Genomic DNA, 27,827 nt, shown 5'->3' on the forward strand with positions numbered 1-27,827 from the left:
TTTCAAGTCCATATCTCCCGTATCCTTATAGCTATCGAGACGCAACCCCCCTGGTGTACGAATGGAGACTTGGGGCTACTACCACATACAAACACCATTCACGTACGATGTGTGGTTTTGGCGGAAAAGTGAAATATAGGGACATACATGTGCATTTATATATATATAGATAGATACATGTTGAAATTTCCCTCACTGGGGGAAGATGGACAAGATTAAGGCTTACAGTAAAGAACTCTGCTTTTATTTATACTATTTCAAATGCGGTTTTTTGTGTTTTTGATTGTGTTTTAATAGGGTACGTCAAGAGAATGTACGCTAAGAAGGGATTTTTTGAAAAATCCCCCCCGGGGAAGTGTTATACATTTATAATAGATACATTTTGAGCCACAAAAACGCGTGGCGGGGTCTGCTAGTCTTTTAATAAACAAAACATGCAAACATTTTTCTAATTAAATAGTGAAACTAATCTAAGATTTATAGCCATTTTGATTATTGGTAATTAAAATAGTGTATAACAATCCTTTTTATATGATTTAACCCTCTCAGACCTGAATTTTTTCTAGGCATCAAAAACAATTTTATTGTGGTATTTTTGAAACCATGCCAGTAATCTTTGTAATTCAAACACAAATTATTTATTGTATTTATACAGACACTTGGCAAATAAACAGAATTAAATTTTATTCAGTTGAATAAAATTTAATTCTGTGATTTGCCAAGTGTCTGTATAAATACAATAAATAATTTGTGTTTGAATTACAANACTTTATGCAGCAGAAGGTATTGCTACTCTTAAAATGGGAGAAATAGAAAATATGGAGAAAAAAGAGAGGAAGATCCTTCGGAAAATTCTGGGGCCAAAAATAGATGAACATGGTAACTACGTGCTAAGGAGCAATAAAGAGCTTTATCAAAAAATCCCAAGACTCTCGGATACAATTCGGAGAAGGCGAGTAAGCTTCTTTGGGCATATAAAGAGAATGGGGGAAAATAGGCTAACGAAACAAATTTTTACGTATTTCAACAACCTAAAGAATAAGAATCAATGGATCAATGACACTCAAAAAGACATGGCAGAAATGGGCATATCGGAAGAAGATATCCAGAACAGGGAAAGGTTTAGAAACAAAATAAAGAACTTCAAGGGTTTTCAGGAAAAGGAAAGTAACAGACGTGGAAGACTCTTCACTCAGGAGCAAAGACAACAGCAGAGCGAGAGAATGAAGAGGTATTAGAAAAAAAGGAAGAAGAACAAAGGGAAGGGAAGAGGGAAAAGCAAGTCATAATTAGTTGTACGTGGTCCAAAGATGGCTGGAATCGACACAAGAAGAAAATGTTATTTTGATACAATGTCCATTGGAATGGACAAACAGATTCAACTGTATTCCAGTAGTATGAAAATTTTTAAAGCAGTTTCTTTTACTAAACATAAATGCACTTTGTATTTTTGACAATATATGTGAGTTTTTTTAGTGTATCCTGGCATTTTGAGGCTTCTTTCTCATCAAATTCTGCAAAATGATTCATTAGATTGCGAGCAATCTCTTGTGCAGGGTCGATTTCTGTTTTTAATTTCTTTGGCATTTGTTGTTCATTGCTTCTTGGTCTGCCATGTTTATTTTTATTTTCTGCACCTATTCTAACAAGTCCCTCACTAATTCTTAATTTAAAGTGGAGCAAATCCAATGGTTTCTTTTCTTTCAATCTTTCCATGCCCCTCATATACACCAACCAACTATTTACGCATGGTAAATCCACTGCATTGAAATAACATTCTTGGTGTCCATTTTTGAGATTTCAAAAATACCCTATACATACTAACTAACACATCTAATTGAAGGGTGTAGATGCAAAAGTCACACTCTCACCTTTTTAAGATTTTTGGAAAAATGCAAAAAAGTATTTATTGTTGACATACATGATATATTATAACAAATTTTTTTAATGATATCTTTGTTGGCATAGAAACCACTTGCACACAGCCTCAAACTCTTTGTAAAGGAGGGAAAACTGGGATATAACTTTAAAATATGGTCAGTGTGAGTTTTGCAACAAACTTATATGGAGAACCAAACCAACCAAAATAGTTAGTTATAAACCAAAATAGTTAACATAATATCAACAGAACTGGAGCAGACAATCTCATGATGGTGTGCACCAGGGGTTCTCTGATTGGTTGAATTAGAGAGAGTGAATTTTGCTGCAAAACAGCTGTTGGATAATATGACGTATGCTTCAAAACGTAATTTTCAACAATTTTTTCAGCCTAGAAATGTGAATTTAGGACAACAACACTATTACAGTCTTATTTGCCTTTACAAGACGAATATGGTGATATGAATAACTCAATACCGCCAAAAATTGGATAATGTGACTTTTGCGTCTATACACTTCAATTTATCAACACCACCCATGATTATAATGACGAACAATCTCAGAGCATTGCACAGTTACATATTCATTTTTTTTTTTCTTTATCCCATTGTCATACTTTATCTTGTGCACCACATCCTATAAAATTTAATGCCAAAATTATAAGTCTATTGTCAAACCATTTGCATATCACAATTTTGTTATCTAAACTTGAAACTTCTTCTGAGTAACTATGATGTTTTTCTTTACAATAACAACAGACAAGGAAATAATGTTGGGAAAATGGAAAATTCTAGCTATGCATCTGTCACAGAATGACTAGAATGCACACTAGGGGACATCCCTAACAATGATTTTCAGCTATAATATATTTATTAACAGTATATATTATTATTTTTGTTTGTAATAGGAATTTATTATTTATATGAATTTTATTATTTATACTAATGAATGACACCGCTGCTGCTAGAACACCCACTAGGGGGTGTCCTGGACTATCTCGTTTATAATAAAATCATAACAGATGCCACTTCTTCCAATAACAAAAATATTTTTATATCCCAAGGATTAGGTTTCCCTTTACAATATTGTTGTATCGCCAAATGGCCTTGTAGGTACCATTTGCTCATCAATGTACAGCTGATTTTCCGTTTCCAGATTACTAAGCATTTACTTATAAGTTAAAAATTGGTCTGACTTTATAAAATTTATCTTTACAATTTTCTGGCCTTAGTAAATCATTTACTACATCAAAATTTGTTCTCAACTGAAAAAATCTCTCTTTACTCATGGCATTTACAAACAAATCTAAATGTAGAGCTGAATCCCAGTACATTCTTATCTTGGGATATTTGAGGTAGCCCATCATCATGTGAAGTCCTATAAAGGATCTAACTTCTTTAAAATTTGTAGATGTGAATGATTTGTTCTGTTATAGTTGAATTTATATTAGTTTTTTTTCAACCATGCTTTCTATACAAGCATCTGTAACATAGCTGAATATCTCCCAATAAAATATTTTTCAAACTGTAGATTCATTGAGTTACAAGAGTTGGATACAGTATTCACATTTGGTGGTATAAATGGTCTTCTTCTCCATTTGATTTTTTTTTCCAGAAAAAACCCAATCACACAGAACATTATCAGTACTGGTGTCTACTAACTGTTGTGATGAAGCTAATGTATCCAGTTGATCAGCATCATCATTCTTTTGCACTTCTACTTCTTCCTGACCTAATATAGAACCTGAATTCAAAACCTAATATAGAACCTAAATGATATTTAATAGTCATTAATAAAAATGATGTACTGTAGTTACTGTAAAAACTATTTAGTTATACCTACCTATTCTAATATGAGGCTGTTCAACACCAACATCACAATCAGTCTCATCACTGTTCAAACATGAAAAATCAGAAACATTGCCTGATGACAGCAGTTCCAAAATTTTATCATTATCCTTCCCAAAATGAAGATATTATAAACATTAATAAATAAAAACAATAAAGATCTGTTCTCACACCTTTCACTGATAGCAAATGAGGTATAAAGAATGATGTCTGTGAAAGTCGTGTTCATATTTTTATTTGCAGCAGGTTATAAAAAAATAATTCATAATTAACAAGATATCAGTATATACCACTTAAGAAATTGTTTTTGTTAAAAAACAAGGTACAAATATAATTACTCATATTGTGAAACTAAAATCTTAAAGATCAAACTGGCAAAATTACCATAGAGTCAGAATGTACATTGTAATGAACCAAAATTTGTAAGTCTAATTTGTTCAAAACAGGAATGTTTGTGTAAAATGAAATAGTTTTACACAAACATTCAAGATTAATATTAACATCTAAAAAATACAACTTGAAAGACAATACTAACAAAATATACAGAAATAACCATCTACTATTGACATTCTTTTTTTGTAGCCATCTTGTCTATTTTACCTTAACAAGGTTTCTGTATTTAACCACTAGATAGCTTAAAAATTTTCCATATAATTAGACAAACAGTCCCAGAAGGCATCTACAATTCCACTTTTGTTATTAGCTAATGAAAATCATGTTCATTGAAACTGGTCACTTAGTAATATTTAAAAATAAGAAGTGGCAAAACCTCTTTTTGTGCTGTGAAAGTAACATCAGAAACACTATATTAAATGTAATAACTTCCCTTATTTAGAAGACTTCATATTTTATAGGGGAGGTGGAATACTGTAGCATCACTTCGTCATGCAAAGATGGTTACTATATAGTGGCAGCAGGGATTGTACACAGACTGGAAACTAATTATATGAGCAAAATACATTTAGGAATGAGTCCATATTTTCAGCTTTGCAGCAAATGTTTATCTAGTGTAAACAGTAGATAAACATTTGACATAAAATGTGTTTAATTTTCTTATGTCATAAACTCTTCAAGGAGGCACTTCTTTACATTACTAAAACTCAATGAATGGTTGCTAAAACAATAGGCACAGTTCTGGTTCCTGCTGCAATGCTGAAAATATGGGCTCATTCCTAAATGTATTTTGTTCAAATATAATTCATTTCCAGTCTGCATACGATCATGCTGCCAAGGGTGGAACGGAAGCTTCTAACCAAACTAATTAGAGACAAAAGATGGTTACTATATTATATGACATAGAGCTGATCAACAAAAATTATGGCATTTCCTATAATCATGAAAGTGAAATTCTGCTGTACTGACAGTGTCAATTATAACTGAATGAAGTATTTTAAATTAACTGATATACAGGCATACCTCGACTTACGTCGTTCCCGATTATACGTCGCTTGTTAAAAAAGTATATCGAAAAATAAAAATCAAGTTTAAGTCATTTTATTCGACTTTACGTCTGTCCGCCACAAATATTGAAGTCATAATATCACTAGATAAACGTTTAAAGCACATAAAATCATATTAAAATATATACAAGTATGTACTGTATTTACAGTACATGCATACTGTATTTTTTTGTACTATATTAAAAACTAAAATTTATTTGTTTGTAAGCTTAAAATAGATTATTATTAACCATATATTATTAAAAATGCATTAATAAATAAAATACAGAACCGGGAATGGTAATTTACGGTTTAGTCTAGTGATAAGTAGATTCGGAGACAAGTAAATTCGACTTACGTCGTTTTCCTGGAACCAATTACCGACGTAAGGCGAGGTATACCTGTAATCACAAAGATGATATCCTTTTATTGAAAGGCTTTCTCTATGTTATTTTCATATGAAATGATTTTTCTTTTGTGTGTATGCAGGTGCTTCCCTACTTACAGACTTTCAGACTTGCAAACAATTTGACCATACATCTTAAATTTAAATTTTGCACAGTTATGAAGTTCTCTTGGGGTGGCATTGAAGTTGGGTTTTGGCCAGTAATAATAAATTTTTAATAAATAATTAACATGGGCTTATTTCTGTCACTTATCATCATTTTTCATTTTTGTACAAATTCTGAGATTCCATTGCCACTCGGGGTGGTGTTGGTAATATCAGAATAATGGCATTTTTCATTATTGTTTACAATTAGTGCTTCAAAAATATGTCCGAAACATAATAGTAAATCTAGCAGTGGAGATAAATGCAAAAGTTGTTTAATTACTGAGGAAACTAAACTGGACTTTATAAAACTAAGTGCATTAGGTGGAAAAAAACTGTCTTTGAAATGGCTGCTACTAAGCAATAGAAAGTGGGTAAATGAGCATAGTGCATTCTATTAAGTACAGTGGAACCTCTATATTTGTAATATTTGATATTTGTTACATTTTGATGACTTTTTTATTTTTCTATATATGTCAGTATTTTCTGTATTCGTTGCCATTCCCAACACCAGAAATGGCACTACAATTGCACACCCATGCCAATCAGCTAGCTGTGTTAGATAGCTATAGTCAATCAGTCTGCTTTTTGCGGTTGTCCTCATGTGTGTTGTTGAGTTATTGAAAAATCATCAATGTGAGAAACCAAGTTCCATTCGTTCCAAAGTGGCACCCAAATGTTGCTATAGTTAACCAAAATACAAATACATTCAATGATAATGTAATTGTCTACTTCAGAAAAGTTTTAAAAAGCAGACAAAAAAACACAACACTAGACAAGTTCTTTATTAAATTGAGTGTTATTGAATCATCGGCAAAACAGACCCCATGATCATAATTGGAATTATCTAATGTTTTAATTGATATGTCTTCTAAACAATAATACTATATTAATAATACTGTTCTTCCCCTTCTACCACTAAACTGTGTTTTATTTAGTACAACAAAGAAAAAGTTTTATAAACAACATAATTTTTATTCTTGTACTGCTTTTTGATAACAAGCACTGAGTTCAGCGTTAACACGATTTTCTTATATCGCAAGTACTTTCGATGAGTATTATATCGTCGTCCTCAGATCTGCACATTCTATTTTTTCAAATTTGTTCTTTTTTGCCTGAGGACGACGATATAATACTCATCAAAAGTACTTGCGATATAAGAAAATCGTGTTAACGCTGAACTCAGTGCTTGTTATCAAGAAGCTATACAATTTTGGCGTGAGTTTTATTTATTTAACTATTTCTATTCTTGTATCTTTTTTCAGAATGAGAATGGATTAATTGAATGTCAGTTATTTATTACGAGAAAAATTGTTTCTATATTTGTCATATTCCATATTTGTTAGGTCCTTAGAACAGATTAATGATGAATATAAAGGTTTCACTGTATATTGAAGGATCAAACACTAACAATAAGTGGTTATTACGTGCACAATTGTACTTTCTAGGTTAGTTTCTGACTTATGAATATTTCTACATAAAACCTTGGAAATCTAACCTGTTCATGTCATAAATATAATCTAATTATTTTACTGTATATGTGTAGTTTTACAATGTTTAAGTAATATTATTATTTTGTTTTAATTTACAGAAAGATACTTCCATCGAGGAAAGAACTCTCGCTCGTCTAATAAGTCATAAAAAAGTTCAAGAGAAAATTGCACAGTTTCGTAGTGAAAATCCTGAATTACAAACACTTTTACCCTCAGTTTTAAAGAAATGGGAAAAAAGAAGTTTATTAAAAGTTAAAACAGCAAATGCCGGTAAGAATGATATAAATAAAGTAAATCGTGAGTGTGATTCTGAAAATGATAACAGTTTAGAAAATTCAGAAAACACAAACAAGCAAAATGAATTAGAAAAAGAAAAATTAAACAGTATGTCCAATTCAAAAAATAAGCAAAGTTTTCCAAAAAAAGAAAAATTAAAAAAAATTCAAAGTATGTCTGTATCAGAGACTGACAAGGATCAGGTCGATGATACTATTGGTGAGACAATTAAAAATATTCCTGCAAAAAGATTGTGCAAAGAAATAAAAGAAATTCCCAACAAAGTTGAAGGAAGTATGCAAATTCTTCAGATAGATTTGGATAAATTGAATAAGGATGATGATATTTTCATTAATTCTGCAGTGCAAGATGACATTTCTAAATTTGACTTAACCAAACAAAAGTTATTGGATTCTTTTTTCTCAAATGGAAATGACAGCGATGGAGATAATTCAGACAATAACAATGATGACAATAGTGAACATTCTGTTTCAGAAAATGAATATCCTATTCACTCAAAGATGAAAACTCAGTTTGTTAGCAGTTTATCAAACAATAGAAGAAAATTTCCTAGTAAAGTTAAACCAAAATCATTTTCTAAGCAAGTTCACAACAAAAGGTAATTAATACTTTATTATAGTGTTATGAGTATTACATTAATTTAAACTTATCTTTTTGAAATTCTTTTCTAAAAAAAACAGAACAACAAGAAAGTCGGAAAAAGGAAAAGAAAATTCAAGAGAGAATAATCTTTCTTCTTTTAAAAGCAACAAAAGAAGAGAAGATTTAAATCAAGGTAAATTGCGAATACATATGAATTAATTTTTTTATAATTTAACACAAGAATAGCCATACTTTCCTCACATGCAGAGCAGCTATAGCTGGTCATTTTGACCATTCTCACTGAAAATAGTTTCAAAATGTACAAGAATGAGATTTTTATTGAAACAAAATGAATGTAATACAGATATTAGATTGAATCTTATTTTCAATTTTCTTCCAAAGAAAAAAACCACCATTCTAGTTTTAAATAAAAGAAAGTAAAAACTCATTATATATATAAGTCACTATGATTTTAGACACTGTTTTGCTAAATAAAAATTAAATATTCCAGTGGCCGTCCTTGGAAGCAGTGGAAGTGCCGCTTCTCTTGTATTTTCTAAAATATAAATACATAGTTGCACGATTATTTTCATATTTTAATGTACAGTACTTTGAATTAATTAAAATTTATACTTTATTATAACCGCATTATGTATCTTATTACAAATTTTTGTACTACATGTGAAAAAAACGATAGTATTGCTATTGTATATTCGAATATCAATGGCAGAATAGAAGCGTTTTATTGTCGAATATGGGACAGTTTCCAAGCAGCCAGATTATACACATTTGCGCATGTGCTTTACAGAGCATTAACCTCATGCGATTTAGCTGGTGGATGCTACACACCAAAATATCGTATAACGCTCCCAATGATTCTACTGTTTCTGGGCTGTATGCTAGATTTGGCCGCCCTTGCCCCATTATGTAATCGCGAGTAGATTTATAACTTAACCCAACCAATAGCAGTTTACTGGTATGTTTTTATGATAGTTGACAGGAGTTTAAAAAAATCCATTAAAATATTTGATATTTTTATTCTACTCTCCTATCTTGTATTACTAAATTGCAATATCACTAATTTAACATTGAAATCTGTATGTCCCATCTATAAGGGAATGCAGAAAAAAGGTGCACAATTCTTGTACAATTTAAAAAATTAACTGTTACTTTGGCAGCATCATTTACAATTAAATTTAATGAAAGATGCACAAGGTACAAAAAAAGCTCTAGAATTTATTTTCCTTAAATTTATGATTTATATATCCATTGTCATAAAAATTTGTCTTTCTACTTCTTTCCCAAAACTACAAATATTCAAGTACAAAGTAACTGGTTTCGACTTATTTCTACTTAAGAAGTAGTTAAATAATTAAGAGATTAGGGAATTAGGGACATAAATAAAACCCTGCTGAAAGAGTCGGAATTTTACTTAAAAGCTTAACCGAACTAATCTCTAGCCAAGTATGGTGGGGACTGATTTCTTCATAATATTAGATATAATAAAGACAAATTTTTCCAATTCAATGAGAGTGACCGAAAAGTTGTAAATTTTGGAAATTTCCATGGACAACACCTGGTCCTAAAACGAATTAGTTAGAAAACAACGGACAATCTATTAAGTTATTTAGATTTTTACAGCTGTGGTGAGAAACCTTTAAAATTTACAACAACCCTGTCGCTAGATTTTATATTTTACTAATGAGTATTTTAAAAGAAAAATTAGTACAAACAGAATATCAATTCATAGTGATCAAAACATTATATGATGTGACAATTAAGTTATAAGCATTCAAATTCACACATTTCCACTGTGGAGGCAACTGTTTTTGTTGCAGTGAGAAAATCAACTGAAAAGAGTGCTGCATATTTAGTCTGTAATCAATGAGACCACTGTGCGGTGCTTAGTTCAACAACAACTTGATTGTTTAGTAAAAATGTTTTGTCATAGATAACACAGAATTGTATTTGATTCACTTAGGGATTTCTGCTTTACCAAAGCAGCTTTATCGTTTAAAATCACATCTATTATGATATGTGGTATTGCATTAATTTAATAGTACAGTATATACAGTGCTTTGCACACATTTACCCGTATTGTTTCCTTTTTATATGAAATTGTTTGTTATAATGTTTACAATTAATTAAAATCTTTGCTTTTTTTCATAATTTCAGAATCCAACCTTCATCCATCATGGGAAGCAAAGAAAAAACAAAAGACCAAAATTCTGCCTTTTCAGGGTAAAAAGATTAAATTTGATGTGGACGATTAATTTATTTTTCTAATATAACTCATTTTATTATATGTACATTTTTAAATAAATTTGTTGTCAAATAAATGTTTATTAATCTTGATTGTACTATTGCGAGGTTGTACAAAAGTATTAAATTCCCCTGATAAACTGCTCAATCACATATACAGTTGACCCTCCTATAATGCTGTTGATTATTCCATTTTATATGAATTCCATGTTGTATGAGTCACTTAGATTTTACAAATACATGAGCCATTCATAGCCTGACACATGTATTTGTAAAATCTGAGTGACTCATATAATTGAGGAATTCATATAAAACGGAACTATCAACAGTGTTATAGGGGGGTTGACTTTATAACCATTAACTAAATTTTTATATCATTATTTGTTTTTCTTTTATGTTCATATTGTGGAAAGATTTAATTAATTCTAAAGTTATTAGGTTTTATAAGAAAAATGTTACTGTTAAATGAAAATTTATCTAAGACATAAAATAATACTTACATTTTAACATTCCTCTTCAATATCCAGTTGCTGAACTTGAACCAAAATTAAAACATAAGATACAAGAGTTGTGAAAACCTGTAAAAATTCACAAATATTTTATTAATTATTTACAATATTCACTACTGTAACTTTTTAAAATCATATGTTTGAGAAATTATTTAATTATCATGGATCAGATGGAAAGATAAATTATATTCAATGAGCAATTATTGTGATGTTGTCACAATGCTCTCAATTTTAGTAGTCTTGCCCCTATATACCATACTTTTCCTGTTAACAATAGAGTCATCCCAGTCATTTATTTAACTTCATTCAGGAGAAAATTTTTGAATTGAAATAAAGTGACTTCCGATTCAAACCATAAGTTCATATGTAGTTAATTGAGGCCTCCTGCTCCTAAGCTTTCTATTTCTGGTCTTGACTTTCATCTATCTAACTCCATTCTCGATATTAAGGAAGGACAGAAAGCCAACACCAATAGGAATTTATAGGTTACAATTTTTGCTCACTGGGCTTCAATTTTCAAAGTGAATTAATAGCAAACAAAAAAAGAATCTTGTGTGCATACTTCTTAACAATTGGTGTGAAATTAGCAAACATAATAAATTATCATATACAACAAGCCGTTATTGTGACATCGTCCCAATGCTCGGCTGCAATTTTTAATCATATTTTTAGTTTATTTCATTTAAAATATATGCTTTTCACCTCAAATTAGTAGTGGCTTACCCCTGTACATCATACTTTTCCTGTAACAATAGAGTTGTGCCAGTCATCTATCTAACACACAGCAAATTTTTTATTGAAATAATGCAACATTTCTGGTTTGCATCGGCAGTTCATATTGTTAATCATTCTCCTGTCCCTAAAGTTTCCATATCTGGTCTCAGCTTTCATCTTACTCTGTTCTCGAGATTAAGGAAAGACAGACAGACAACAGTGAGAATTTATAGGTCTACAATTTTTTCAAATTGCAGCCCAATTAAAAGTAATTTCACTTAGACAAACATCCTGCTAAAAGATTATAAATTTCTCATATCCAGGATAATTTTACTACTATTTATTCTTAAAAACTGAAATTCTTCAAGACTTGAGACATGTTTAGTTGTTTGTTTATTTTATCAATATTTTAACTTTAAAAAAATTAAAATTTTTCAAAGAACAAATTATTTGTTACATTGAGATAAAAAAATTTTATTGTGAAAACTAAAGTCCAATAATAAAAATAAATCTTGACTTTAAAATTTTTGAAATAATCAATTTCAGATATACAGGGTCTTCCAAAATGAATGCTATCATTCTAAATTACTGTAATTATATCAGCTATTACCTAAGAAATATATAATGTACACCAATTGATAGTGTAACTGTCAAGTTTCATTTCCCATCTGCATTCAAATGTCTTGTTGTCTACAGCTTCTAGAAACTCTCATAAAAAACGAAAACAGAGACTCAACAACAGAGAATGCATTTTGTTTTGCCAAGTCGAAAACATATCCAAGAAAGTTGAAATCATTCATCATCCTGCAATACAAGTAATGTACGGAAGCCATAGAATTGTTGCCACCATGGGAGGAGTGACAGCAGATATGCTGTATCAAACATAGGAAGAATCTGATTATTGGTTGGATATGCACTGTGTGATGTGGTATGCACACATTGAGAAACTATAATGTGTGACATTAAAACACTGGAAAACTGTCAAGTTCTCCAATGTATGTTATAATATTTTCAGATAATAATTTCAATAATTTAAAATTTTACATATTTTTGGAAGACCCTATATTTAGTATATTTGATTCCTTAGAATTCAGATTAATTATTGTGTTGAAAATTTTTATAATATAAATTAATTTTTTGTTTGCCACAAAACATCACACACTGTAATATACTAAATTTGGAGTGCTATTTTGTATTTACTTCAATATTTCTATCACATATATTAAGAATATAGATCCAAAACAAAAGGTTAAATTTATTTAAATGCAACAAAATTTTCATTTACCTTTAGAATACCATTTCTGGTCAGAATAAAGAAATCCATGCAAGATATTCCAACTTTATTAACCATTAGACCCTTCATGACAGTATGCATCTGCAAATTTTGATATTTAAATGTATTTTAACTTTAAAAAAATCTCTTACATTTATTGTTAAATTTAATTTATAGATTTAATTATTTGGCTTATGTAATCTAATCATAATTAACATCAAAGTTTTCTCCATCCTTCATCCATTGGGATTTGAATCCTCATTGCAGTGGTATCTCATAAATTTGATTAATAAAAACTAGCATTTGAAAAATACTTTTTAAAAATTATCTATGTATATAATTAAGATAGGATCATTATTTAATCTAATTTTTCCATTTTAGTTGGAAAATATAATTAATTTTTTATGATTCCAATCATACCAAATTAAACTTCCATAACTACTATATATGCTTTAAAGCTGTTGTACTTTTATTATTTAAGTATAACCAGGAATTTAAATTTACAGAATGATAAAAAAACAGTAAATTCTTTAAGTGTGTTAAAATCTGAAGAATAAACTTTCAATCTAAGTAAAATTTGTAATGTGTTTGGAGCATTTACCTTTATCTGTTCTTTTGGAGAAATTTTACCATATATGATAAGTCTGTAAATTGAAGATTGGGGCTTATAAGCCTGAAAAGTAAAAAAGAAAATTGTATATTTTACTTGAAAAATATTAAATATTTATGATTTTAAATGTTTCTAAATTCTAACCGCTTGCGCTACATCGGCGGCTGTCAAAGAGCTACAGCTTATAACTGCAGAGAAAAAGATAATTAAGCAGAGCAATATAATTCTCAGCCCATGTAAGCCTTTCAGAAACAAGTAAAGATAATAAATTAAACAAGAAATTAACAAGAAAGTAATGTACATGACGAATACAAAGCGACTGAATATTTTATTAATGAGCTGAACCATTTGACAGAGACACTGATATTGACGAATGTTATCTTGTAATAATAAAATACAAACGGAACGTCCGGATTTTCTTAAGTGTTCGATATTTTCAGAAACTGCCAAGAAACCTTCCACCAAACCCCTACACAGAAGAGTAAAATATGCAACCGAGTAACCACAAATTCCTAATGAAAACAAACTTAGGATAGTGATAAGAAACACAGCAAGGATGTCGGCATCATTAAACATGGCATGTTTAATCCTGTAATATGTGTTCAAAAATGGTAACAAGCATACCAAAATTGCATACATATAACCCATACACAGCAAAATGCTACATTGATGTTGATATATTTTAATTTTGATAGCTTCTTCGATGGCTTTTAGCTCTCTCGAGTGCCAAATTTGATTGAATTTTTCCATAGACTTACCATTGCAAGGCCAATAAGTCAATACCCACGAACAAAAGAAATACAGAACCGATAATATGATGCGGCATACTACAATATATCCTCTCCATACTCGACTCCAATCTCCGATTAAAAAAATGGTCCATATGCCAAAAATTAGGTCTATGATGGATAAGAAGAAAAAAACCCAAAATATAAGGATTAAACTCTTACGATAATATACGATAAATGATTTTCGAGTTTTGTCTGAATGGTAATAAATTCCAAATATCTCTAGTGTAGAAACTGTCGGTTGCAATATATTATCCATTGAAGATCCTCATTTGTTGTGCATGCGAAAATTACACTCCAGCATCGTTTTTGATGATATGATTTGATCGTTAAATTTAATAAGTGCATTTGCTTCGTTAATAATATAAAAAATCGATACGTTTCCATGGAAATATGGCAATTTTCTACATCGTGCTTAATTTTATTTGAAATTCTTTCTATGGTCTATCTGAATTTTTAATGCATCAATCAGAAATTATTAGTTGATTTAATTTAAGAATAATCGTAACGTTCTTAATAAGGTCCCGATGAATTCGAGTAATTTGAGAATCATTAAAAGTTTTCTTATAATTTAAGAATGGTTATGGATCAAATTAGATTGTCACATACAGGGATACCGCCAGGCATGGGCAAGGGAAGACCTTCGACCCTTCGGTTTTTAGTAGTTTATATTAAACACACTTTAATCGCGATCTAGGAGTTTGATCGGTAATACTGAATCTTTGCCCTTTAAAACATTCCGGCGGCTCCTGGTGGTATACAGTGTGTATGTATGAAATGATCGATCATTAAAAGGAGCAGCGCATTCGATCGATCTGAATATACCTTATGTAAACTATAGTATTAATTAGTGAAGCAATTTTATAAAATCAAAATGGAATGAATTCTAATCAAAGAAAAAAATTACATAGATATTGGTTAAAAGCGGGCATCATTCAACACTGTTTTCACTTATATCATATTAATTAATTTTAATTAATAATTATTATTGTAATGCCAGGCACTCGCACGTAGTAGGTCATATGGTGCCTAGCTCTTTCCATTACGGGTCAGGCCCGAAATGAGAAGAGGCCAGATAGCGAGAGAGTTATGGCGTCAGACTAGCGCTCTGAAGGACATGGGATTAAATCCGGGCGAGCAACTCCCCAGGACAGTGTCTTACAAGTTAGATGTATCAGGTCCCGTCCATCGCTCCCATTATGGACCTGTTCGAATCCACGATGGGTATGGAAAAAGACCTTAAGTGTGCACAGGGCAGAAAGAGCAAAAAATTAAAGACCCGCAATGGGATATGATACTTCGGTCGGTACTACCCACAATAACACACCAATAAACTCAATTGTAATTAAATAGTTATATTTTTACTTTAATAATTTTTAGATTGTCCTCAAATTTATTGATCGATAATTGGATGATATAGTCTTTAATAAATTTAAAATAAAGCAACAATTTCAGTAGCGGATTCAGAAATCTGTAGAGGATCGAAGAAAGGAAACAATATACCTCACAAAATTTTATACTACCTGAAGTACCCGGTTTTACTCATAAAAATCCTCAGGTGGTGATGCAGCTGCTCACCCTCCTTAAATCCACCCGTTTCAATTGACTGTGAGGATAATTGAAATCGGCAGATTTTGCCGATAGTGCAAAATATTAATTATAATTTTCATAAATTCGATTGAATTGTTTTCTTCTAATACACTAGTGCATATTTAAATTAATTCATTGGCATAAGAAATAAAAAAAAGGGAATTTAGAATTTGAAGAGAAATGATCGAATTTCGGAAGTTTTTAAATACATTATTGAGATAACAATAAAAATAAACGAAACAATTAGTTAAAGTTTAATTTTTCAGTTGGGATATTTGACAAAACTAACATTACCATAGAAAATTTCAGTAAGAAATTTTAAAGTAACTTCATCTTTGTTCTCTTTTTAATGTTTTTAATTTTACTCTCTCTGATTTATAATCATTAATAAATTTTAAAAAACTTTCAAAAATTTATATTCTGGATCACACCTGCTATGACGATTCAAATGTACTCTCTTCCACAAATGGTGGAATTAGCTTTGAGCACGCCGATAATCGGAGTGGTCAATTTTGGAATATTAAGAACCATATTGCATATATTGATTAAAGAAATGGGCCTCGAAAATATTCGCTCAAAGCTTAACGTTACAGATATGAAACCTCAAAAAATAGAAATGCCTGTGTCTCCTCGACATCCATCATTCATTGCCCAATCGGTGGAAGATGAGTTTAAAAAATTAGAATTGGACGATGAAGTTCCTAATGCAGAAAATATTTCAGGCAGTAGCCCATCAATTCAGGAAAAGTTCGAAGCAGAAGAAGGTTATTCGAAATTATCAAAAGACCATAATCCAAGCTTCGAGGAGGAGGAGGAGGTATTCGATGAGGTTATAAACGAGTTTGCAGAGGAAGAAGATGAATTACTAATTTCCAAAGAAAATTCCATGAGAAGTGTAGCTTCTAATGAATCGTCTTTTAAAGGACCATCAGCATTTCAAGAAGACATGACAGAGTTTTGGAAAATGACTGCTATCAACAGCAGAGTAACTGCTTTAGAAGGAGGATTAGAAAAGGTTTTAATCACAATCATTATTAAATATAATTGGATGAAATTGTCTTAATATATTTAATGTTTCTTTAAATAGATTGTTGATATTATCGATGAACAAGCCAGGGACCTCGAACATTTCAGAAGAGACACAGAGAGAAGAAGAACAAAAGATGTAACTTTTATTACGTTAAAATTTTATAATTAAGCAGTGGCGAAACGGTTTAACAGGCTTTTGAGGCTAAGTCCATCCTTCTTAACATCCTTCTTAAGAAGGATGGACTTAGCCAGATATATAACTTTGCGTACCAGTAAGCTTTGGAAATCATGAATTGGATGACCTGAGGCCTCTCTGGAAGATGGATCAGAATCCGGTTGGAACTTCAGAAACTTTCAACTTACTGATACGCAAAGTTATATATCTGTGATTTTATTTAACTTTATACCAGAGCTGCGAATTTCCGTTATCCAAAATGGATTGGATGAAATAATTGATAAAATAAAGCAAAGCAACAATCGGGCTATCTGCCAAGGGGACACCTCTCCAGAGGACTTTCTACGGGAAACTGGCCCTTATTAGGTGTTAGATACGTGAAGAAAACTTCACGTGGCCAGCTGTTGGCCAGAGTCGAACCCGCGACCAATTACCAGTATTCAATGCTTTTAACCTCTCGGCCACTGGTGGGTCTTATCCAAAATGTCAAACCGATGAAAAAAATTCAGTCAGATTGTGTCAACTAGTGTCTTTTCGTTTCCCCCTTTATTTATTTATTTGTTATTAAAACAGTTTATTTTTATTTTAAATAGAGTTGTTATATGAAGGATTTACAGATAAATCTAGAAGAACTTAAGGAGAAAACAGTAAGAATTTTTGTTTTTTATATATATACAGTAGATCATCGATTATCCGACCCCCGATTAAGAACCGTCTGTTAACTGTTAACTGACCGCATTCTAGTTGGCAAATTCAAATGTCCGCTAGTGATGTGGCGCTACAATATTTGGCTATGTCTTGGCTACTTTAATATTAATTTTACATGTTTTAGCTGGCAACACTGGCTCGACAATGAAAGAGAGCCAGTATTTAAACGAGGCTTAATTTTCTAATTTTTAACGATACAATAGTGACGATTATTATTTTTAAAAAATTTTTTGTTAGGCTTAACATTGATGAAAATTCAACACGAAGTAGGTTAATAGCGATATACTAATATACTAATTACATGGGATATAATAATATACTACACTAATAATGGATTTTTTCATACTTTTCGGTTATCCGACTTTTCAATTATCCGACCAACCCCAGTCCCCAATTGAGTCGGATAATCGATGCTCTAGTGTATATACATAACATACCTTTTTATGTTTACAATATGTTTAAGAAATTTATATCATATGAATTTATTTTACATTGTGTGCACCTAGGTGCCAAGTAGTTAAGCAAGCAAGCTGCTTATCTGCTTGGTACCTAAATGCACCCAATGTCACATAAAAACTTTACAATTCTACAGAAAAGTCTGAAGATAATTTCTGTAGATGTCAAAAAAAGTATAAAATACAACACTTTTCAATAAGATTTAACTAATTTCTAGAATAATATCATACGCAAAATAGAGGCCTGTGTTTCCGAAGACGTTTTACAAAGGATTATAGAGGATCACGAGAAATACATCACAATTACGAACACTCAATTAGAAGAATTCGAGGAGCAATTATTACAATTCAGTGAGAAGGTAACTTATCACTTTTTAGGCATATTAAATGAAATCAAATTGTAATTTTAATTAAATTCGTCGGAGTGTTCTTTATATATGAGCAATCGATTTTATTATATTTGCAAACGATTGACTGTAAACAAATTTTTGCCACAGGTCGAAGGCGATTTCAAAATGCTCGAGATCGTAGATGATATTAATGACATCAGAGAGATTTTAAAGGTTCGAAATATTTTATTTATTAATGCTTTTATCAGTAAGATCTGGGTGCCAGTTAACAATTCCGTGAGCGGCAACGCAAACGTTTTGAGAATATCACGTGGTATCAACTTTTGAGTGGGACAATTCTCTGAACCAGTTCATGTCACGTGACACTTTAGTAGAAAAATATTTCAAAACTAAACGGAAACAAAAAGTGCGCGTTCATCTCAAATAGTCACGTGTGTAGCCACTTTTATACTTTATTTACCTGTCTTAGTGAAAAACTATTCACTAGATTTTTCTATTTCAGAATTCCTTTGATTAATTATTTATCATGAGCAGTGTTTCACAGTAATGAGCACAGGCGTCCGCAGAAAGTTTTATGGGGATGGGAAAAAATTTGAAAACAAATAATTACATCAGTAAATTTTTATTTAATTATTAAAAATTTTGGAGGAGTTTTCAGGTTTTTCACAAGCAGATTATAGAATACAGTATTGCATCAATACGAAAAGATAGACAAAGCGTCCCTGGTCGAGAGTGTAAGATTACATGTCTCTAGTAGTGTGTTACCCTAGAGGCAAAAAGGGCAGTTACCTGGGCTTTCATTGACACGGTCTCAAACCAATCTTTTATAAGAAAATATTTCCCCCAAATAAAAATGTCTGAAGTCAACACTATACACGAAGCCTACTAATTCAAATTCGCCTGGGCCTCGTAAAGCTATAATGCGGCTAGTGTTACCACCCGTCCGGTTTTCACCCGGACAGTCCGGGAATTGACTCACTTTTCGAGTAAACTAATAATTTTGTCCGGGAATTTCGTATAAATTGTGAAATTATGATGAAACAAAGTTCTTGCAAATATTTTTACAAATTCACACTATTTTAACAGCGAAAGAACTGCAAGTATGCCATGTTAGTCTGTTTACACCGACGTGTGGAGCGCAACCTGTTGACCTTTTTCTTTTGGAATGTAGGATCGTACACATCTCCAATATCCAATAGAGCTAAGTCTAAGTCATCTGTACCTGTTGTTTCTTAATTTAGGTTACATAGGTTACTTACGCAAGTCCCTAGTCCCTAATTGTAACTGATTTAGAACCGACATGCACGTTAGTCTTCACATTGTAAAATGACATTGCGCATACGTCAGGAACTTCTGTTCGAACAAACCTGACCTGCCGTCCGGGTCAGCGATTTTGAAAAGGTGGCAACACTAAATGCGGCACTGTATATTTCAATGCATTCTATAATTTGTGGAATTTTCTGCACGATCCCAGGGGAGGACAAGTACCCCATTTGCTCCCTCTGGGGATACCCGAATAATGATCTTTTCATCAATTTACATATTAACATTTCTGTATAGTTCGACATTTTGTACAAAACGGACTTTAAATTTATGTTCATGTGGCCACTTCCGCTCTTTTCAATTGTATGCAACAACGTTATAGCTTGAGTACGTCTTGAGCTACCGATCTTGATCTTTGAAGTACCGGTACATTGCATCAAGCTTGTTGAAATGTCCTTCAAAGGTTAACGGAGCAACTATTTTCTATTTATTCAGTGCTGCAATCATACTAATATGATTAAAACTATTGTTTCTCGATTAGACAACGCGTCGTTAAATAAAACTTGAGTGCGATCGCGACGTCACTATCATTCTTTCTTTCTCCTTTCGATAACGGAAAATATAGATTCCATTTTCTATTCCCTTGACAGCCAGTGGCGTACCGTGGGTGTCAGCCGCCCGGGGCGGAGGAAAATTTCGGCCCCCCCTTATTTAGGTATTTCAATTTATAAGACCAAAATTCAGTTTTGTCACAGAACAAGCAATGAAAAATTCGGTGGTAGTGCAGCGACCTGTTTAAAATAGTTCTATTGGATATTAATGGTGTATATGAACGCGAATGAATCGTACAAGCGAAATAAAAAAAAGATCAACAGGTTTCGCATGAATTCCTCGGATGAAAAAGTTACTAGTTCACCCGGCGAGCCGATTCACTACACGATACTATCGATACTTCGCCGGACGATAGCACTATCGTAGGCGCGATGCAAGTATAGATTAGGATGTTTCAAATTTTTACAAGATATTATTATTTATTGTGCAATTTTGCCGCCCCCTAAAAAGTGTCGCCCGGGGCGGGCCGTTCCTGCCGCCCCCACTACAGTACGCCACTGTTGACGGCTTTTCTGCGTTATTTTTCCGCAAGTTGAAACTTTTTAAAAATTGAATTCCTTTCGAGAGAAAATATGGAATTTTTAAGCATTCAGACAAAAATTAAGTGCTCTTAAAGACTTTGGAATATAAGTTAATTAAGTTATTAAGGTTCTTTAAAACGATTTTTAAAATTATTATTTAAATGAAACTTCGTAAATTATATTGTTTTATTTTTGTATATTGTGATTTGATTGATCGATCGATTGTTTTAAACAATTTTTCTCACTCCAGTAGATATCCTATGAACAAAAAGAGTAAATACCTGGGGCTCCCACTAGCAGAGGGCCCCAAACCAATATTTTATAAGAAAATATTTTTCCCAAAAAAATCCCTTGAAGTCTAAATGTCTTAAGTCAACATCGTACATGGAGCTCCTAATTCAAATTTGCCTAGACCGCACGAAGCTATAATGCGCCACTGTCTAACTGGCAGAACATATGCAGAGACCGATTTCGGGGGATTCGCGGGGTGCAGCCGCACACACATTCTTGGTTTTTTCCTGTAAAGCCTGGTATCTCAGGCAGTAAAAAATTTTGTATAGCACATTATTTCCTTTTGGCATCCCTTCTAAATAAATCTGGATCCACTATTGAAAATATGTTATGAGATATGCACAATTTTCAAACTTTTAATTCCCTGCAACTTCTTCCAATAAAACATTGTCTTTTTGAGTGAAAGACAATCTAAGACTTTGACTATTTTTAAAGAAATGAAGTATCAATAAATATAAGGTCTACTCTAAATAGAATAAACTAAGAAAAGCTGATTGAACATGATGATAAACTGAACAGATAACCAATCAAAACAGAGTAAGATACTAAAATTCATACAGTAAAAAATTAACAAAAATTGTACGACATGCCGAATGAATTCTGACATACACTTTGGGCATGCATGCCGTAGATTTGTCATCCTTACTCTTTGATACAATATATTTCATAAGCAGAGCCGTAACTAACCATTCCTGTGTCCTGTGCAAGAATTTGCATTTAGGCCCCTTAATTTATTTGGTTTTGGGAAAATAATAAAACAAATGCAATAGGTTTTTAATAAGATTTATTTTAATTGAATTTTTCTGGCTTTCATTTCAGCAAATTCATTAATTACACCTTCATAATTAATATTTTTAACGATATTGTATTCTATTGAAATAATAGAAATATTGGATAATCGTTCTTGTTCGCTAGTTGATCTTAAATAATTTTTTATTAAGTTTAACTTGCTAAAACTTCTCTCGCACGAAGCAATAGAAATGGGAAGAGTTAGAAATATTCAAGAGCGACATTGATATTTGGGTAAGACTCAATTAAACCAAAATCACGAAGAGCCTGTAGAATATTAAGCGGAGATGCAGTTTCTATATTTTGTATAAGAGTCGTTACTTCAAAATTAAAATTTTCGATTTCACTTCTGAATTCGTACTTTTTTAAATCTTTGCTATATTTAATAGCGAGATCTGCAGCCGATTTTTTTTTTAAATCAGCAACACTCGTGTATTGTAAAGACGAGCCACAGAGAAAGCAAAAATCGTCACAGATAGTTTTCATTTTTTCATAACGCCAATCTATTTGACACAATAGTGTGTCAAGAACACTGTAAATTCGTATTTTAAATAATTTTTTGGGTGTCAAGTTACTTCTTTCATTTGGTGTTTTATCTATTTCCATTATCTTAATTTTTTTTTTTTTTTTCGTTTATTAAGAAATCCCTTTTCTATACTTTTTGGTTTGTTTTAAGAATATGATCAATAATAGCATCTGTTAATATTGTTGGCCATAAAGCTATATCATTTATTACTTCCATGCATCTATATATATCGAAGCGTTTTTCTGGACTATTTCTATCTTCTGCGTTTTCGCAATCCCTTTTTTCAGTAGCATTTTAAAGACTGCGGGAGCCCCTTCGGGGCACTACGCGCCCGCATAGTTCGCTTACCGCTTAATCAGTCGTTCAGGTATACACCACATATGCGTACCACTATACAGTGGTACCTCAGGATACGAAATTAATCCGTTCCGAAACTGAGATCGTATCATGAAAATGTCGTAAGGTGAATCATTTTTTCCCCATACGATTACATGTAAAACCAAATAATTCGTTCCAACATGAAAAACACACTCAAATTAAAGCTAAGTAGTACATTGAAAAAAAATCACTTTAGTAAGGAAAACACTGAAAAATGCATTTTGTAGTTGTAAATGTATAAATAACTATAATAGAATAATAATTGATTTTAAAAAATGTAGTTTTATTTGCACTTTACCTCTAAGGATAGACATCGGTGGAGGTGTAAACTGGTGGAGGAGGAGAGGGAGAAGGGAAATGATACTAAAACTTAACTTACATAACATAATGTAACAATAACTTAAAAATAACTTAAGACCCTGTACACACTAGGCGTTTTTCAACGCGCGTTAAACGCGCGTTTAAAAGAACCAAGAGTTCTATGTAGCCGTACACACTCAAAAGCCAAGCGCGCGTTTTGCGAGCGCTTATAGATTTTTGTTAAAACGCGCGTTTTGCGAGCGCTTTACGGGCGCTTTGAGATATATGTGCTGCCATGTTACCGTACATGCGATCGCGCGTTTTGCGGGCGTCAGCCGAGCGCTTTGAGATATATGTGCTGAAATGGAGAACGATCATTTCGATACTGATCTATTTATTGATGAAATCTAAAAGAGACCAACCATCGTCAAAGGATTTTATAGATATTTTAAAAGAATTAAAAAACTTGAATTTATTTTGTCTTAGTTTTGGATACAACGTCGCAAACATTTCATGCGTCAGTCTATCTCGTAATATTGGGTGCACCCAAAATTCTCTTTGCCTCCGCCGTCGTCTTTTATAGCGACGATAGAGGAGCCACACACAAGCAATCACTTCCACATCCATTTCCAAACCGAGCCAGTGCGCATGCTCCGCTAAACGCTCGTTGAAAAACGCCTAGTGTGTACAGGGCCTAACACTAATTTTTTAACTTTTCTGTTATATATATATATTTTTTAATACTTTATTCAATGCGTTTTACCGTATTTCCTTCACTTCCACCAGCACTTTAACGCCGCCAAATGGCCGAACGGTCAAGATGGTAGCCTACCTCTCTGGGGGACTCGGGCTCGAATCTGAACGGGCCGAAAAATCCCCAGGAATTTTTCGGGGGTTGGTCCGTTCGGATATGTCGGGCCTCATCCCTCACTACCCGGCAGCCCCATTGTGGGCCTGGCCGAACCCATAATATGCTTGCAAAAAGAGACCCCCTAGTGCCCACAGGGCGAAAGAGTACAAAAAAAAACCCAGCACTTTCACTTCACTGGATAGAGGTCGCTCGGTAAAATATCTATCAAAAGAGTTCTGGCTTTGCCTAGTTTCTAAAATGGTTTAGGCCAGGGGTCGCCAAACTTTTTTAACCGTCGACCCCCAATCACTTTCCAAAGCCTCACATTGACCCCCACCGTAAAGTTTTATTACAAGTGTATGAGCGAAAAAAAAAACGTTGTGGTTTGTGGTCTCTGTCTAAACAAAAAAAAAATTGTGACCCCTTAGCCGCATCGACCCCCCCAATGATGTTGCATCGACCCCTGGGGGTCCATATCGACCACTTTGGCGACCCCTGATTTAGGCAAATGTCATTACTCCGAGCAGCAATACGGCCAGTGTGAACCTTTTCAGAATGTTTCTTTTCAATAAAATCAGTCACTTTCTGATAATACCTCAAGATTTCCTTTATCGAGCGACGAAGCAAACACGCAGACTGAGACTAATGAACAGAAGTGAATAAAAAATGGCGCTGCGAACTAATGTAACGTCGTATGGTGAGTTTTTGTTCGTACCATGAAGAAAAATTATGTTCAAAATTTATGTCGTACTCTGAAAATTTCATATGCTGGGGCGTTCGTATCCTGAGGTACCACTGTAAAGCAAAAAATGATGTCAGAATCTCTGCACGCCTTTTACAACCTCGAGACTAAGATTTTATTCGGGAGTTACCGTTTTCAATTTAGTAATTTTTAAAGAAATCCTCGGGCATATTTATTTTTGTTACAAAATGTTACCTTTACAGATTTCTAGCTCTGCACACTGTAGAAAAATCTAGAAATACAGTTTTGTATATCGTAATATTATTAGTAATTGCCAGAGAGCTCTATAAAGTAGAGAAAAATCTGTAAATTTGAAAACTATAAACAAATTTATATTTCTCAAACAATAAATTAAAAAATCTCAAAAGTCGCTACTTTTGGCTGATTTGTCTGAGGTCTCCGCTCCGCTACCTCACTATGTCCCTCTAAAAGTCGCCACAGTTGGGAACACTGGTGAGCAGACATCTAGAGTCTAAGTAAGGTGAAATGTAATCGCCAAACCGCGCTGTAGAAAGGCGGAAAAATTTTAAATTCAAAAATATAATTTCTTGTGAACAGCAGTTTGGGCCTCCCCTTCCAAGTGGGCCCTGTGCGAGTGCCTAGTTACGGCTCTGCCCATAAGTCTGGAACCAAAGGAGTTATGTTGGTTTTTGTTTACTCTTTTACAGGTTAAGCATGGCACTGAGTAAAGAGGAACAAATACAAATTATATTGATGGTGGAGATTTCAGAGTCAGCAAGGAGTTGCCTAAGAGTTTAAGAGACCGCTATGTGTGATCAGAGCCGTAACTTGCCATTCTTGTGCCCTGTGCAAGAATTTGCATTTAGGCCCCTTAATTTATTTGGTTTCAGGAAAATAATAAAACATAGATTTTTAATAAATAGATTTTTAATAAGATTTATTTTAATTGAATTTTTCTGGCTTTCATTTCAACAAATTCATTAATTACACCATCATAATTAATATTTTTAACGATATTGTATTCTATTGAAATAATAGAAATATTGGATAATCGTTCTTATCCGATAGTTGATCTTAAATATTTTTTTATTAAGTTTAATTAACTTGCTAAAACTTCTCTCGCACGAAGCAATAGAAACGGGAAGAGTTAGAAATATTTGAAGAACGACATTGATATTTGGGTAAGACTCGATTAAACCAAAATCATGAAGAGCCTGTAGAATATTAAGCGGGATGCAGTTTCTATATTTTGTATAACAGTCGTTACTTCAAAATTAAAACTTTCAATTTCACTTGTGAATTCGTACATTTTTAAATCTTTGCTATATTTAATAGCGAGATCTAGCCGAATTTTTTAAATCAGCAAACTCATGCATTGTAAAGACGAGCCACAGAGAANTAAAACTCTGCTGTGTATACAACATATATCATTACGTAAAGATTTCTGCTATTGAAGAGAAAATTCAAAAAATCATAAAAGTTGTGCAAGAATTGTGTGATAAGAGAGAAGAAATATCACAAGATACATTGTCTGTAAAAGAAAATATTGCAGAAAAATTGAATATACATATATTTGAATCTACGCAAAAACTGACCAAATACGAGGAAATGTCAAATGAAACAAATAAAAAGTTACAAGAGATAACTACTACTATTAATGGAATAACAAAACTGCAAGCTGATATGATAACAGAGGTAAATGAAGAACATATTTGTTAAGGAGGCTCCTCAAACATAAATCTACTTCAAATTGATTTTTCTTAGAGCAAAATCTTCTCTGAAAACTCTAGTACAGGGTTGTCCAACTTTTTTTCCTAATGGGCCAAATTATAAATATAGGTACAGTATATTCAATGGGTCAAAAAAAGGTACTTTATATAAATATGTGCTTTTAAAAAGTTCAAAATGTGAATATCAAATTTTAATAAAATATGTATAACAACACAAAATACTGTTTTATTGACAGTAAAAAAATTATACTCACACAAAATATAAATAAATTCAATGCGATTTTTGATATTGCCTTCCTTGCATTGTCAATATCTATTTTTTGGTACTAGTCTTAATTCTAAGAATGCTAGTTAAATGAGAATTACTCAACCTATTTCTGTTCAAATTACTCAATCTATTTCGGTTTTGATGTTTTACATGCATGAAAAGAACTGTTCACAACAGTATGTTATGTATGTGGGGTAGTATAGTTTTCTAGCAACAATTACATCATTACGACTTCAAAGTGTATCCAGTGAAACAAGAATAATTTTTACAATGTACTTTACCAAAATAAATGAAAATGTACATAAAAAGTTTAGGGTGCAGTGGGTCACATAAAAATATTAAGTGGGCCACAGTGAGGTCCACGGGCAACTGGTTGGACATCCCTGCTCTAGCACCATATGCCAATCATTGGAGGTTAATATATGTTGATTCCTGATGAAGGTATATGCTCAAAAGTATAGAGTTTCTCTGGAAGTTTTTACTTTGAGGAAAACTGAATTAAATAAAAATATATCTGATATATCATTTATTTCAATGTTAAACATGTTTAATAATCTTATTACTTCACTGTGTTTAGGGAAAACAGAATCTTTTTGAAATTGGAGAACAACTAAAAGAAATCTTTCAAGAATTGAAAAAATTTTCAGTTATAGAAGATGATGTCTTAACCACTCAGTCATCTGGATGTCTAAGTTTAGTTTATATAAAATTTATGTAAAAATTAATATAAATTATAAATTGGAACAATTAGGGTTTATGCTTTCAAATATAATTTTTTTTTTCTATGAAAAACTGGAGCTATACAATTACAATTAATGTTATAACTTTTATCAATAAGTATCAAAAAGAAACAATACTTTACTCTTATTAAAAAAAAAATATGAAATATATGCTACATAAATCAGTGAAAAATATTAACACTCAAATTTCTTTTATTGAAAATAAATTAAAAGATTTGTTTTATAGAGGTTAAAAATAATATCATGTTGATCAATCAAAAACTATTTGAATTCAGATAAAACAAACAAAAACACAGGTTAGATTAGG

The 27,827-nt window shown here is 32.2% G+C and overlaps 4 protein-coding genes across 8 annotated transcripts; 3 read left to right on the forward strand and 1 right to left on the reverse strand.

Annotated features, from left to right (window-relative positions):
* Nucleotides 1–778: 778 nt before the first annotated feature.
* Nucleotides 779–15,257, reverse strand: LOC111633867. Of its 5 annotated transcripts, none has more exons than XR_002758121.1 (6): nt 13,599–15,257; nt 13,446–13,517; nt 12,857–12,946; nt 10,849–10,926; nt 3,721–3,770; nt 779–3,609 (listed from the first exon to the last, which is right to left on the reverse strand). XR_002758121.1 is itself a non-coding variant. In XM_023378501.1 (5 exons), the coding sequence occupies exons 1-4, from the start codon at nt 14,499–14,501 to the stop codon at nt 10,852–10,854; spliced, it is 1,140 nt and encodes a 379-aa protein (XP_023234269.1). In that variant the 5' UTR covers nt 14,502–15,257; the 3' UTR covers nt 779–3,770; nt 10,849–10,851. The 5 variants fall into 5 exon arrangements, 1 of the variants encoding a protein (XP_023234269.1); XR_002758119.1 differs by having other exon boundaries at nt 779–3,646; XR_002758120.1 differs by having other exon boundaries at nt 3,588–3,621.
* LOC111633869 (probable ATP-dependent helicase PF08_0048) lies at nt 7,285–10,554 on the forward strand (the record flags this gene model as incomplete). Its single annotated transcript, XM_023378504.1, has 3 exons — nt 7,285–8,102; nt 8,185–8,279; nt 10,262–10,554. Coding segments are annotated over 3 exons (1,011 nt in total), but the record flags the coding sequence as incomplete, so codon positions are not given.
* Nucleotides 15,258–16,054: 797 nt separating the features above from the next.
* On the forward strand, nt 16,055–25,551 carry LOC111633868. The gene is made up of 6 exons (XM_023378503.1): nt 16,055–16,847; nt 16,920–16,997; nt 17,630–17,683; nt 18,418–18,558; nt 18,697–18,762; nt 25,490–25,551. The coding sequence occupies exons 1-6, from the start codon at nt 16,269–16,271 to the stop codon at nt 25,508–25,510; spliced, it is 939 nt and encodes a 312-aa protein (XP_023234271.1). The 5' UTR covers nt 16,055–16,268; the 3' UTR covers nt 25,511–25,551.
* Nucleotides 25,552–25,589: 38 nt separating this feature from the next.
* Nucleotides 25,590–27,498, forward strand: LOC111633873. Its single transcript, XM_023378509.1, has 3 exons — nt 25,590–25,605; nt 26,146–26,477; nt 27,358–27,498. Exons 1-3 carry the CDS (start codon nt 25,590–25,592, stop codon nt 27,496–27,498), a joined length of 489 nt encoding a protein of 162 aa, XP_023234277.1.
* Nucleotides 27,499–27,827: the final 329 nt, after the last annotated feature.

This window comes from Centruroides sculpturatus, unplaced genomic scaffold (genome assembly GCF_000671375.1).
Source record: "Centruroides sculpturatus isolate CEXI.00-Female unplaced genomic scaffold, Cexi_2.0 scaffold804, whole genome shotgun sequence".
NCBI classification, from domain to species: domain Eukaryota; kingdom Metazoa; phylum Arthropoda; class Arachnida; order Scorpiones; family Buthidae; genus Centruroides; species Centruroides sculpturatus.